This window comes from Tamandua tetradactyla, chromosome 21, assembly GCF_023851605.1.
Source record: "Tamandua tetradactyla isolate mTamTet1 chromosome 21, mTamTet1.pri, whole genome shotgun sequence".
Classification (NCBI taxonomy): Eukaryota; Metazoa; Chordata; class Mammalia; order Pilosa; family Myrmecophagidae; genus Tamandua; species Tamandua tetradactyla.
In genome coordinates, this window is record NC_135347.1 from 3,093,833 (window position 1) to 3,108,560 (window position 14,728).

The following is a 14,728-nucleotide window of genomic DNA, read 5'->3' on the forward strand; positions in this document are numbered from 1 at the left end:
CGAGGAGAGAACTTGGTCTGGATTCAAAACAAAGTACATTTTAAAAAAAAATTATTTTTGCAACTGAATGGTACACTTCATTTTTTGGTGCTTAAAATACAATGTAATCATTGTAAAGACTGTATTTGTAAAGTTAAGTTTCATAAACCAATTTAAAATTAAGGCTAACAAAAAATCTACAGATATCAGAGTTAATTCTAAATTTGAAACCTTAACTTAAATACTATTGGATTAGCTATCAAAACTACATTCTCAGAATAGCAAGAAGAACTTTTTTAGAAACGTTAACTTGGCTGTAGCAATGACCTATGTTACTGAGCATTATCAAGTTTTTAATTTCAGGAACATATAAAGATAAAAACACTTTTACAATCAACATATGAAAATCTTATCTCTTATGATATCATGACACTTAAAATCTATTTTATCTAATATTACTATAGCTACTTGTGCTTGCTTTGGGCTACAGCTTGCACAGAACATCTATTTCTCACTTTCCGTCTCTTTGTATCCTTGGGTCTAAGCCGAGTCTCTTGTGCGCAGCATATAGATAGAGGCTATTATTTAATCCATTCTGCCAATCCATGTCTTTTAATTAGTGAGTTTAGTCCATTAACATTCAAAGTTAATGTAAAATGTAAAAGCCATTTTTTGAGTCTAGCATCGTATCTGATAGTTTTTAAAATATTTTTATTGACACATCTTTGCACACATAGCATCCATATGTGTTGTACAATCAATGCCTCACAATATCATCACATAGTTGTGTATTCATCGTATCTGATAGTTCTTAAAATATTTTTATTGACACATCTTTGCACACATAGCATCCATACGTGTTGTACAATCAATGCCTCACAATATCATCACATAGTTGTGTATTCATCGCAATGATAATTTTTTAGAATATTTGCATCACTCCAGAAAAAGAGGGTTTGAGTTTTTAACCTATAGTTTTTGTCAGATCTATACTTTCCCTCTCTTGAAGTTACCTTGGCTAATGCTCTTCAATTCTGTACCCTCCTCCAGACCTTCCTTTCTAGTCTTTTTTCAGTGGACAAAGCTCCCTTTAATATTTCGTGTAGGGCAGGTCTCTTGTTGGCAAACTCTCAAGCTCTTAAAAAACAAAGTACATTTTAAAACATTAAGTCGAATCATTTAATTACTCTTGATCTCTACGTACTCAGTACCTTTGGTTTTGCTTTGAAAACTGTCACCGCTGGAGGATAAAGTAGACATAGTCACTTGTTTAAAGCGTGCATGACACGTGCTTGGCCCTTGTATGCCTCTGCTTTGCCACCTGCTCACCCGGCCACTTAAGGGGTGATATGCTAACAGTTAGGGACCTCTCAACAGTGTCAGAAAGTCCCCAGAGTGCCATTCTGCAATGCCAGGGTGGCTGGGGGCCCGGCTTCGAGTGGGAGCCCAGTCTGTCCCCAGGTCGGCAGCTAAACCATTAATAGTACTTTCCAAGTTGCTTTTCATTTAGGGCAGTGTCTGGTCTTCATACCTGAGAACGATAGAATGAAAATAGTGATACAGTTCCCAGTGTGAGTGGTTGCAGCACATAAAATAGAAACTAACAACAGCAAAAACAAAATCTGAGCTTTGGTTTCAGTGAGGTTTTTAAGTGCGATTTCCAAGGGATTGCTGTATTTGGTTGGAAGCTCTGAGATGCACTATTCCAAGCGAGGTACAAAAAAGATGCTTCAGGTGTGTGGCTTCCAGCATATGGGAAAGGGCCAGTAACGAGCTCTGGAGGAAGGTTTCTCCCCATCTCTCGATGTGTCTTTCATGTTGAAGGGTTTGCCTTTGGTATTAGACCATTGTGAGCTCAAATTCTGGCTCAGCCTTCAACCTTAGGCAACCTTGTATGTTACTTTACTTTCACCAAGTTTCTCTCGCCTCACCTGTAAAATACTTGATCTACAGATAGCTGCTGACGTTGTCGGTAGCTGCTGATGTTATTGTTGTATTTTTTACAAGGAGGCCCAGCGGCTTTGAAATCAGATTGGTCTCTCTAGCCTTGAATTTCAGCTCCTAGGGTAAATTGCCATCTCTGAGAGTTTGATTTACGGCCTCTATAAAATGGGGATGTTGTAAGAATTAAAGGAGAGAATATCCATGGTGCCCGTAAGAATTTGTCCATGTTCTTCCCCCAGCAAGCTGTAAAGCATAAACGCTTTGATCAGGTTTTAAAAATTAGAAATGACTAAAATACGGTTGTTCCAGGCTTGTCCATCATGAATGGAATATCAGCCTTGCCAGTTAACTCGGGAGAAAAAAAAATCGGTGCTCACAGAAACGGTTTTTAAAGCATCCCCTGTTTGCTAATGAAGCAAGGACCGTCAGGCAGAAAGGGCAGTTGAAATGGACAGTAAGAGACGGCAGTAATGGTCACCTTTAAAGAGCGGTGGCTTCCCTACGCCGTAGTGCAGTCTCTGACTAATGCTTTTTAAATTAAAGAGGTGACTGTGGACACTCTCATAAAACAGCCAAATACCAGGATACAGAGAAAATGTGAGCATTAAGTAATAGTGCACAGCCATGCCCCTAGAATGTAAAAATATTGACTCCGAGAAAAATAAAACATCGTTCTCACTCTGCTGGTTGTTGGCCAGCTGAGAGTCCCAGGTTTGAGCAGGTAAGTGTGGAGATTTGTGGCAACAGATGAAAGAGACCCAGGGCAGGCTCCCCGTGTCAGCGTTGCAGTCACGACACCAGGATGTGGGAGGGAATATCTGTTCATTGAGGCTTGCCTGACGCCACACTGGGTCTCCCCGTTCCCCTCCTGCCTGGCAGCACTAGCTGTCTCAGCAGAGCCCCCCAAATGCCTTTTTGCTGGGTCCTGGCAGAGCAGGAGCCCCTCCACCCCCACGCACTGTGCCGAACCTTCCTCATTTGCTCTCAGTTTCCAGGTACATCACTGGCTGACACAGTCAAATGCTCGAGTGATGAAAAGCTGACACAAACAGCACTCCAGCTTTGGAGCCTTCCTTGCTAATCAGCACTCCGGAAAGCCCTTGAAATAAGGTGAACAGAGAAAATATTGCCAGAATCTCTGCAGATTTTTTTCCCCAGCCCTCTGATTACACACACTAAGTGCTGCTATCTGTGTAAATAACCTTTTCTTCCCCGCCTCCCTCCACCCGCCTTGCCCCCCCCCCCCCATGCTCTCAGGCTCTCTCGCGTGATAAATAGCCAGGCTACTGCTCAGCGTGCACCAACACCTGGGAATAATCATGCAAAAATAACAGTGAGAGACTGCCGCGCGTCTGTTCTTGACATTAGCTTTCCTCAGTTTGACAGGCTGCCACCCCCAGCTGTTAGACTTATGGGTCTTTTTTCTTTCCACTGGAGATGGCTGCTTTCCTGCTTTCCTCTTTTGGGCTCTAATAGGCTACATCAGTGTCCCATCGAGATGACATAAAAGAGCTTTGACAAAGGAACCATTCCTAAAACTGGCCAGCTTTTTATTCTGATCCCATATTCCAGTTAGTAGCATTTTTAAACTAATAATCCCCAAGTGATTTTTAAATGAGGAGTATCTATCCAAAGGTATATTTTGGACAGAATTCTCTTGAATTGTGTTTGCGTGGTCTTCTAAGGGCCACACCGTCTATCGATTTTTCTTTGGTTCAGGTCTCAAATATATTTGTAGTAATGACAATAGCATTGACAACAGCAATAGCTCTTTTTTTAATCAAGCACTGCCCAGTAACAGACCCTGAGCTAACTACTGCACGATCTCATATACTAGTCACATTAGCCAAGTGTTATTTCCATTTTACAGACGGAGGCATTGAGTCCCAGAGAGAGCCAGAAACTTGCCTAAAATTATGGAGCTGGGCTTCCAGCTCCACAGACGGGCCCTGCGCCACACTGTCTTCTACAACACGCCCTGGGCTTGGCGCTCCCGCCGCTTTGGACCGCCCTTTGGATGCCGTTTCCCCAGGTGTAATTTTGCTGTGTTTATGTGATTATTTGATGAGAACCGCAGTCTTGCCCACTAAGTCGGAAGTCCTTGAGGGCAGCGACCGGGTCGGGTTTGGTCCACTCGTTGGCCGCAGGTTGCGCAGTGCCTGGCGCACAGCAGCTGGGCGGTAGTTATTTCTTGGGTGGGTAGATGTGTGATTGAGTTTAGGCATGCAGGAGACTTGTGTGAATAGGAGAGACAACTAGAGATTAGGGGAGGGGATTTTGTGGTAGTGAGGTACTAATCGGGACCCTGGCTGCAATGAGGGGGGTACATTAAGCAAGCCTGATGCTCCCAGATACCAGTGTGGGAAAGAAGCACGATTTCCCCAGGCTGTGTTTCCAGCGGGCTAGCCCTTTTCCTTATACCTTTGACACACTTAAGCTGCGCTTTTAACCATCCATTTGGAGGGGATTATAGATTTATGTTAAATGTAGTAGGATATCAAAAGGAGCTTTTTGTAAGGTAGCATGTAGGATTAGGGAGCTATAGTATCAGACCAGGGATGACTCGTTTTTTCTAAGTTAATATCACCAACCTAAGCATTGTGTTGAACATTCCTCTGGCGTGAATTATCACATCGAGTTCTCACAGCAACCCTGTGGGGTTAATTATTATGACTGCTCCCATTTCCCAGATCTAGACACACTGAGCCTTGAAGAAGGCAAGTAACTTGCTCAGGGTCACGCACAGCAAGTGGTGACAGGGCTGGGATTTGAACTCAATCCTGTCTGCTTCCTTGTGGAGGTTGCCTTAATTAATGAGCCTTTTTTTTTTGGCATGGACAGGTACTCGGGATCAAACCTGGGTCTCCAGCATAGCAGGCAGAAACTGCCTGCTGAGCCACAGTGACCCGCCCATGAACCTCTTTGGTTGATGAAATTATGGTTTAGTAAATGGGTCAGTGACCTGAGAAATCAGGGTGTAAGGGAGTTGACCTTTTTTTTCTTTTTACATTAGTTTTCCCTGCTATTCACACCTTGCATTCGTGTTGTGGTACCCTTGTTGTAATTATACTGTTAACTGTAGTCCCTAGTTTGCTTTAAGGTTCTCTCTGTGTTGTATAGTTCTGTGGGGTTTTTATTGTTCTTCTGGTAGCATATATACAACCTAAAATTTCACATTTTATACACATTCCGATATACAATCTAGTTTTAATGACATGCTCTAGTTTGTCTCCCCATCACTATTGTCCATTGTCAAAACTTTTCCACCACCCTAAACAAAAAGTCCTTACCAAGCAGGCATTAAGTTCCCATTCCCCACCCCTACCCAGCACCTGGTAACCTGTGTTCTTGTTTCTGGCTATGAATGTGCATATGCTAAAAATTCATATGGGGAACTCACACAATGCTTGCCCTTTTGTGTCTGGCTTCTCCCACTTAACATGATGTCTTAAAGGTTCTTCCACGTTGCAGCCTGAACCAGAACTCCGTCCCACTCAGGGATGAAGAGTATTGCATTGTGTGCACATACCGCATTTTGCTTGTCGATGGGCACTTGAGTGAAGTTGATCTTTATATAAGGCAAAAAACACCCCTTGAAAATCCATTAAAATCCTGCATTACATATAGACACCATTAGAGACACAGGAGAGCTAAAACCTTTTGGCAGGAATGTCCCACCAGGGGCATTCCCTGGCAGAAAGAACTGGTTGCAATATTTAAATTGTCTCCCAGCCAAGCCTCTTTTGTCTCTCAGTGGGTATGAGTTCCTGTAAACTTTCCACTTGTAGGATGCTGCTCTTTTATGCTCACCTGACTGCCACCAGACAACCTCACTGAAATACTGTGTGGTTCTCAGCGCCATTGCTTGATGCCATGAAGAGTGTGGGCCCAGAGTAGCAACATCATGCCATGACTCTTTTTAGAGATAGAGGCAACTTAGAATTTCCCCTGATTTTTGAAATGCTGGCAAACAAACTGGAATGTTTTAAAAGTAGTATACTTACCAAATGAAACACCACTGAGAGGGATGCAATTCCCTACTGCCCATCCCCTCTTTCCAGGCAGTGACTTCTCAGAGAGAAGGGACTACAGCAGATCACATGGGTGGTCTTTGTGCTTACGTCTCTTTCCCCAAAACTGAAATCCCACAGGGGTGAGGAGAATAGCTTCCCTTTTGTACCTTCATCCTCAGGCATCTGTTGATAATATGGTGAAGCAGCAATGCTGGAGAGTCTAAGCTTCTGTGAAGAAGCCCATGCAACGGGGCAACTGAAAGAGAAATTTACTGGTTTAAGTCAAAGATTTGAACCTTTAAAACTATATGCCTAATATTAAAAAACAAAACAACAATAGCAACAAAGACAAAAAAAATAGAAAAACGAACAACAAAACTATATTGTCTCTCAAGTTTAAGAGCCTTAGACTGTTTTCGCATTGGGGAACTGTTTATGATTAAGATCATATTTAAAGTCAAACTCTCCAAACCTTAGTTTTCTCATTTTAAAACAACATGGGAACAGGGCTCCAGGGTCCCTTCTACAAGTATCATCAATTAAACTTTTATCATTACATTTGAATTGTGTTCATGGAACATGTGTATTGAAATGCATATATATTTATAAATGACCTTACACTGAAATAGGAATTTATTCTAGAAATTCTGTTGTGATAGGATTTGTCATCAGTCTTAGAAGGCTGAAGAATACATTTTCCAACTGAGGAAAATGGGCCTTTAGAGAGAGGTTAAACGACTTTCCCAAGGTGTCAGGCAAATTAGTGTCATAGTTGGGGTCAGAATCCAAGTGCCGTGACCCTGAAACTTCTATTCCCTTATTGTAGTATCTTCTCCAATCTCCAAAATCAGAGAGTTGATGTTCTCTAAGGCTCCTTGCCTCTTTTATTCTGTTGTCTTGTTTATCCAACTGAAGCTGTATTTGTTCTCTTGTATTAGTGTAGGCTGATGCTCAGGAGACATAACGAATATTTTCAGAAAATTATTCCAGTTTGTCTTCAGTTTATGTATGTAGCATAAAACTGCAGTCAATTTACCACTATACAAATTAAGACGTTGTTAGGAAACATGGGGAATAAAAGTGCAGTGGGTGGTTTATAATTTTTCTTAGTCTTTAATTCTAGAAAGTGATTCTAATCTCACAGTCTTTTAGTTGTGATAAAAAGACTACAACGTAAGATAGCACTGGATTTTTTTCTCCCCTTAAATTTCCTTCCTCAGAACCCCTTTCTCCATTTGTCAGCTTAGCTTTAAAATAATAACCATCAGAGCGAACTTTGATCCACATTAAGTTGCATTTACATGAAAGCATAAATCACCTTATCTGGGTTTGGGGCTGTTAAATGCTTTTCTTTCTTGGTCTCTGTGATCAAGAATGCAGAACAATAAAAAGCGTGGAGCAATAGAAGTTTTTATGGCAGCTTTGAGAGCAGGAAATTAAGTTTCTTTAACATGCAGATGGGTGAAGAGCTGTTCTATTGCATCTTGGATCACTCAGGCAAGTGAACGTCAGTTTATCATTTTAGTGAAATGCAAACTGTAGAAGTGGTTCCTGCAGTCATATGAACAAGGAGCTGACACAGATGACTGCTTCAGCTGTTTAACTAGGAGCACACTTCCTCATATGACTTCTCTTGAAATACACTTTTTTTTTTTTTTAACGGCAAAGACTGTATAATCTTATGTCTGTTAGCAGCCAAATGTTGATTTCTTACAAAGATTAACTGGGAATAAGTGAACAATGGAATAAGATGGCGTTTTGCCAGGATGACCTTCTATGCATCCTTTTTGCACATATCATTTGTTAGTACTACAGATAAAACAGGCCTGTAGGCTGGGTCGGTAGAGTGCTGATGCAGGTGTGCTTTGCATTTGGCTTCTTCACACCTGATAACCCTTCTGGAGGGTCAAATCTGTCTGTAGCAGTCATTAACGGTGGTTACAGCAGACCGAGTGAATGCATGGGTTGGTTGGTGATCTGCCTGCTTAGTTTGTGCGTGGCTTTCACGCTCATCGATTTCATCATGGCCGTATCTTTTTGTGGTGAGGGCCTTTTTGTAGTGTGCTTCTGTTCTCAGAGGAAGGATGCAAAGCAGATATCGGTGCACCTCAGGATATTTAGGCGCCAGTCATTTCTCTTTCCTGAATTTAAAAGAGGTCTACTGAGCCTTGGTCAGACTCATCAGAGATCTTCAAACGCTGGACCTTAGGAAAGGGACTTGTGTTTTGGAGAAACCCATGTTCTGTTGATGTTGGGCACAAACATTTCACCTCTAATTTAAATTCTTTGCCGTGGGATACTTAATTAGAGTCGATGCTTAACGTATGCTAATAATAACCAGTTTACGTGTTGCACTGTATATAATCAAGTTTATATAATTTATATATTCAGCAGAATACATTAATATATTTTAGTGGTGATTTGATTCATTATGTTTTATAAAGTACTTTGAAGACAATTTTAGTCCATCCTCTGAGCTTCAGTGTCTAATATATATATATAAGCATATATATATATATGTGATATTTATTGGAGTTTCTGCTTTGAAAAATGTGTTATAGTTTAAAAGAAAAAAAGATTTCATTGCAAGTGGGAAATAGTTTTAATTTTGCAAAGGATATTTCTTATTCAGGTCTGCTGTGGCTAGAGGTTGCCTGCGCATTGGAGAATTTAGAGGTGCATCAATGACCCGTCTGTAATTCAGGAAGCTAGAGTTCTATTTTACCTTTGGCATGAAAAAAAATAAAATGCTCATTTCTGTTATACTTTATATTTTGGCAAGATTGAAACAATCGAAGCATGTTGTAATTGCAAACAGACTTTGGAATGGTGTCATATTCTAGAAGTGATGTAAACGCATTACATTGAAAAGAAATCACAGAATGCAGCATCACTGCAGTAAGCCTGTCTGTTTTTCAGGTTGACCCCCTGTTTACAGTGCCAGCACCACCACCGCCGATTTCCAGCAGTCTCGCACCTCAGATTCTACCATCCTACTTTTCCCCATCTTCATCCAATATTGCAGCACCGGTTGAACAGCTTTTGGTTCGGACTCGTTCCGTGGGTGTCAATACATGTGAAGTTGGCGTAGTGACAGAGCCAGAGTGTCTTGGGCCCTGTGAACCTGGGACCAGTGTGAATTTGGAAGGGATCGTGTGGCATGAAACAGAAGAAGGTAAATACAATTTATTTTTATATTTTTTCCCCATGCCCTCTTCCCCACAATGTATTTGTGTTCATCATTGAGGGGATTTATCTGGTGGTATTCAGAGAGGAAAGAAAAGTGGTCTTTGTGTTTGTTCTCTGGATTTCTGTGGAAATGAGAACTGTCTGACTTTTTGCTCATGGCTGCTTTATAGTTAGGCTTGAATCAGATGACCCCCAAAGTGGTTTTTCTGCGTAAGATGGAAGGACAGTGGGAAGCAGGGGGAGGGCTGTCTTTTCCCCTAAGAGAGATCAAAGAAGTTAGGAGAGAGATAGATCTCAATTTGATTTTATTCTTGGTGTGCTAATCAGTTGGTGTGTCTTGATGTGGTTGATTTCGCATTGTAGTGGCTTATATTTACCATCTGCATTGAGCAAGGTGTGGCTGCCATGATGTGGCTGTGGCAGATTGGTGGTCAAAAGCTTAAGCCCTGGTTGAGCCACTCAGTTCGCTTCTATGGCTGGAGACACAGCACCTTCCCTCTCTGCCCCTTAACTCAGCCAGCAGCATCTGGTGAGTGCAGTCCATTAGTCACAGGGGAAACAGGGTGCAAGAGAAATGGATCGGGATTAATCTATCATTGCTATTGGCAATAGAAATGAGTTTATGATGCTGATAGTGGATCCGAATGATGGTTGATCATGCCTGTAGCACATGATCATCAGGTACAATGCGTTTCAGATGGTGGATGTCCACAGAGGTCAGCACGTCATTGAAAACTGAATATACTAAGCAGAGAGCTGCATTGCTCCCTTGGGGAATGAGTAAGAGTAGAAAAGATAAGGCATGACCCAGGGTCCACTAGGGAAATAGTAAAATGAATTACATGGGGAAAACTATTTTTCCCCCTTTAAATCTAGTTCAGGGAACAGTCTAGTTCAAGGATGATATAGGAGATGACAGCTGTCAGTATCATGGCCATTTTGGGAGAGAAGTGATGGCAAGGGTGAGGATAACAGGAAGTGTGTCAGACTAGAAGTTTCCTCTGTACCAAGGGAAAAAGAAACTGAGGACTGAAAATATAGCAGAGAAGGTAAATAGGTGCAAAAGAGACTGGATGACAGAGAAAGAATGGGGAAAGAGGTAGTTAATTAAAGATGTGAGAAATTGGAGGATGAAAGGAGAAAGTAAAAATAAAGAATGAAAATTAGGTGCCAAGTGTAAGTATATTTGTTAGAAGGCAAAAAAGAAAACCAGCTCAAGCTGTTTCAAGATAGGAGAACAAAATTTCTTAGGTGTTTGAATTCTATTCTTGTTCATATGATATTTTATTATTAAATTTAAAAAAATTCTTAATATTGGTAAGGAAATTTAGGACTTTTCTATAAGAAAGGACCAGAGGAAGCGAATAAAAGATAAAAGCAGAAGATGTGGTGAAATGCACTCGTTTGCTCAAATGGAAGTGACGGTTGAGATTTACTTTTGACTTTAGAAGTTTTGGGGGTTTTAAATCCCTTCTCTTGGTATTTTTAATTTGGGTCTTTCAGGTGTTCTGGGAAGCTATTTAAAATGAAACTACATTGGGAGGAAGTGATGGAGAAGGAGCCAGAATTCAGGTTTTCTTGTCTTACTTTCTGTCTGTTCAGACAACCTCCATGCAAGATGTCCCATGTGGGGCATAAACATCTCTCATTACCCTCTCTGAGTTGTACATAGATTACCCTCCGTGAGATTTTCCTTGGAGCAGAAGAGGGTTTCAGATTGATATCTTGGTGTGAAAAGCATAGAAAAGGAGTTAAGACATTAATAAGGTCACAGCTAATTAGTATAGGTGCAAATTTGCAAGAAAAGGATTTGGAAAGAGTAAGAGCTAATTTTCAATAAACTTGGAAGCAAGATTTTCTTCTACTTGGGTAATTTAATCTTTAGAATGAAGCGCTGCCCTCCCATTTTGTAGCACCCGTCAGTTTATTGCTTGTCACGGTTTTATTTATTCAAGTGTGGGGTAAGATTGAGTTCCTGCAGTGTGACCTCACTGGGGGGTAGCTGTTGTAAAATTAGCCACACACTCTCTGAAACAGCTGTAAGTAAGGCTTTGGGTTATTTTTCACTTCACTTTGCTTAGAAAAGTCTGCTTGATTCTGACTTTTAACCTTCGCCTCCAGTAAAAGACTGGATTATTTATTGTTTATCTGGGTTTGGAAACTGGAACAGTACATGACTTGCTTTGGAATTCTGGCACCTTTAAGAGACACTTATTCATTGGCATTATTATTTGGTAGCGATACATATAAAGACTCCTCACCAAAGGGCTCCACCCTGTTCTGGGAAATCAGTTTCCCCTGTATCTGCTTTTATATGCTGTTATCCATCCATCCCTATGGCTAGATTTTCTGTAGATTCACATGGCAGCATCATAGCTTCAGATGAAATGTTTCAGGCATAGAAACTGAACCTTTGGCAGCTCCAACCTCCCCTTTGCTGCCTCACATTTTCCAGGGTTTGGAATGTGTGGTTGTTCAGTGTGGTGACAAGAAGGCGCTGGAGCTGTTAATAGAGTTATTCTTGCTGAATAAACTAAACTTCTGATCTGTGCAGAATTTTAGAACTTGTACTTCATAAAGGCCTGGGTCATGTGTGTATTTAATGTGCAGCCATTCTCAAGAGCGTTCTATTTGCATTTTTTTCTCAGTACAGTGTGTTTAAAGCACTGAAACCAATTTAAAAATTAAACTCACTTGACCATTAATTTTTTCCCTTTTGGGAAAAACAAAGAGAGAGACAGAAGAACTCCTTTTGGAGCCAGTTATTTGGCAGAGCAAAAAGGGATGGTTTGGGGAAGAAGGGTAGGGGAAAGTCAACCACTATAGTTTTGTAGTATGAGGTTGCACTAACAAAAGAGCTTCAAGTTGAACGCTTATAAAACTGCCAGCTGTCTTTAATTAATAACCCTTAGATTGAATTGAGTAAAATCTCTTCCCTGGTATTTTCAGTTTTTAAGGGTCTTGAGTGTTGTATAACTTAGTTTTTTAAAAATTTTTTTACAAACTCAGTTTGTTAATGCAGTTCTCTGTGTGTGTGTGTGTCTAAAGTATATGTGTGTATGTGTTTTAAATCCTAGAAAATATAAAAGTCTGTATCTGCAGTCTTTCTAGGGGGTGGATGAATATTGTGATTTATTTGGACAGTAGAGAACAGCATGACTGGTTTTGAAATCACAGGTTAACACTTAATTGTTTTTTGTGCTTGGAATTCCTCATTAGAGGTTTGTTTTAGTGGGGCTTTCCCCTTGCTGTCTTAGTGCCAGTGTGTGTCCTGGTTGCCTAAGAACTGAATTGTGCTCAGGAATAAAGTGTTACAAGTGAATTCCCTCTGAAAAAAAAGTTCGTGGATTTCAGATCATGCTTAATAAGAGAGAAAAACTATTAGTGCATTCAGATGTTTGGTTATTCTACTCTGAATTCTTCTGCAAGGTTGAATGCATAGGAGCAAAGATGTACAAAACTTGCAGATGTTGAAAAAATTTCCTTATTTCATTCTTGACATTTGGGGCACATGTGCCTGTGTTATTTGTTTGAAAATTTGCTGTTTTTTGGAAGACAAAAAGAGAAGAAACATAGTGTATAATTCGGCGCATGTAACTACTTAGGTGTTGATCTTGGTTTTTTAGCTCATGTAGGTGTATTTTTATTGAATCTTGTGTCTTACTGGGCTTGTTTTGGCCATACCTGGAAACATGCTTGGTTCACCTGTGCCCATCCCCACTACCATTTACTGCCATTTGCCACTGCATCATTCCCGTCCTTTCTCTGATTGGTTAAGCAGAATCGGTGAAGGGAAATGAGAGGAAGAAAACTAAAAACACACAGACTGTTGGACCATGGTTCTCAATGCTGTCAGTGCCTTTGTGTCACTTGGAGGGACTTTTAAAGCATGCTGGGGACCTGGCGATGGTGGGTTTTCAGAACCAGGTGATTTTAATATGCACACAAGGTTGAGATCTGCTGCCTCAGGGCAAGAGAGCAGACGTCCTAGCCTTTACTGGTGCTGGGCCTCTTCCCTTTAAGAAAGCCACATAGGTCACTACCTCCATTTTCTCAGGTGCACAATTGGAGAGACACAGCTGCCCTGTTTACCTCACAGGGTAGATTGTGTCTGTCAAGATGCTGTAGGGTGGCAGGTGAGGCTCGTGCTGACATCAGTCTGCTCCTGGAGAAAGCCACAGCCTTAATCCTGACTTGAGCCCCAGGGAGGATTTGAGGGGCTTAATGGAAAACTAATTGGTTACACTCTTCCTAATTTATTAATATGGTGGGATGGACCTGTTTGTTTCTCAAGTGAGCCAGATGCAATAATTTCATTTCTGTGTGACCTTTGTGAATTGTTTTTGAAATAGGATTAAGGAAAATTAATAATGTAGCAGATAGAGAATCCTACTCAGAGTCATTTGAGGTTTTCAAAGGGGGTGATGGAAATGCAGATGTTAACAAGTGATAGCATGATTTTAATGGGTTTGACACCAGGTGTGTTAGAGAAATAATGCTTGTTTATACGGTCCTTCACTCAGTGCTCTCTGCGTTTTCTAAGGGGAAAAAATGACATTGAGAATTAATGTTTTAAGGGTAATTAGTTGGAGAAATGATTTTCTTATAAATCATCAGAATGGTTCCAAAATTCTTCTGCTTTTCCAGTATCTCCAGTCAAAAAGGGCATCGTGTTTAAATGTGCAATATAGGAGATTTCAAGCTAATTCATTTAAAAGGCAACATATTCCTACATTATCAACAACAGATATGGTATTTTCCTATTCTGCGGCATTTACTTACAACCTTATTAATTTATTAAAAGGGAACATTTCTTTTGATTCTTTTGAGACGAGATTAAATATTAATCTAGGCATACTTTGTATTTTCAGAAACGGAGCATGGAGTTGGCATAGTACCTAACTGTTTAAATATTACTGTTCATTGAGGTATTGCCCAGTGATTTTATACATTCAGCATCCACTCAGAAGGGTAGTGAGGTAACCACTTTCACTTTTGCATCTCATTTCTCCCCACACCATGATGAGGAACTTCACCTCTGTGGCCAGTGGACGTGCTCCCTGTCAGCACTATGCTGAATGGAGATGGCTCTGCCACTCCCCAGCACTCCCCCCCCCTTGATGAATTTGGTAGATGAACATAGTTGTTGAATCACTGTGCTAACGAGAAAAGGGGCCCAGCTTGATCTTTAGCTTCCACAGAAGTTTTGAGGGGCTGGAGGTCAGCACCACCGAGTTTGGGCTGTGGACTTACTTTCCTTGTACCTTCCTGGGCCATTCTGCAAGTGTGGGGTGGTACAGTGGTGGCAGAGCAGCTCTCAAAGTGCACAAGAGCTGCAAAAGGCAACCCAAGTAGGAAATCAAATCTGTGCATTTGCTGGACCACTATACCCTCTTTTCTTCCTTTCCTAGGGCTGCCATAACCAAGGGCCACAAACTGTGTGGTTTAAAACAACAGAAATGTACTGTCTCACATTTCTGGAGGCTGAAAGTCTGAAATCAAACTGCCGCACTTCCTCTGACACCTGTAGGGGAGAATCCTTTGCCTCTTCCAGCTTCTGGTGTTTGTGAATCCTCAGTGTTCCTTAGCTAGAAGATGCATCT

General features: G+C 41.0%; 1 protein-coding gene across 8 annotated transcripts in view; it reads left to right on the forward strand.

The window, feature by feature from the left end:
- ZNF608 (zinc finger protein 608) overlaps positions 1-14,728 on the forward strand; it is a 113,107-nt gene that overhangs the window by 42,490 nt on the left and 55,889 nt on the right. For all 8 annotated transcript variants that reach the window (XM_077138782.1, XM_077138787.1, XM_077138784.1 and 5 more), the window contains one exon: positions 8,856-9,111. In XM_077138782.1, the coding sequence (XP_076994897.1) occupies positions 8,856-9,111 (256 nt within the window). The remainder of the gene's footprint in view (positions 1-8,855; positions 9,112-14,728) is intronic.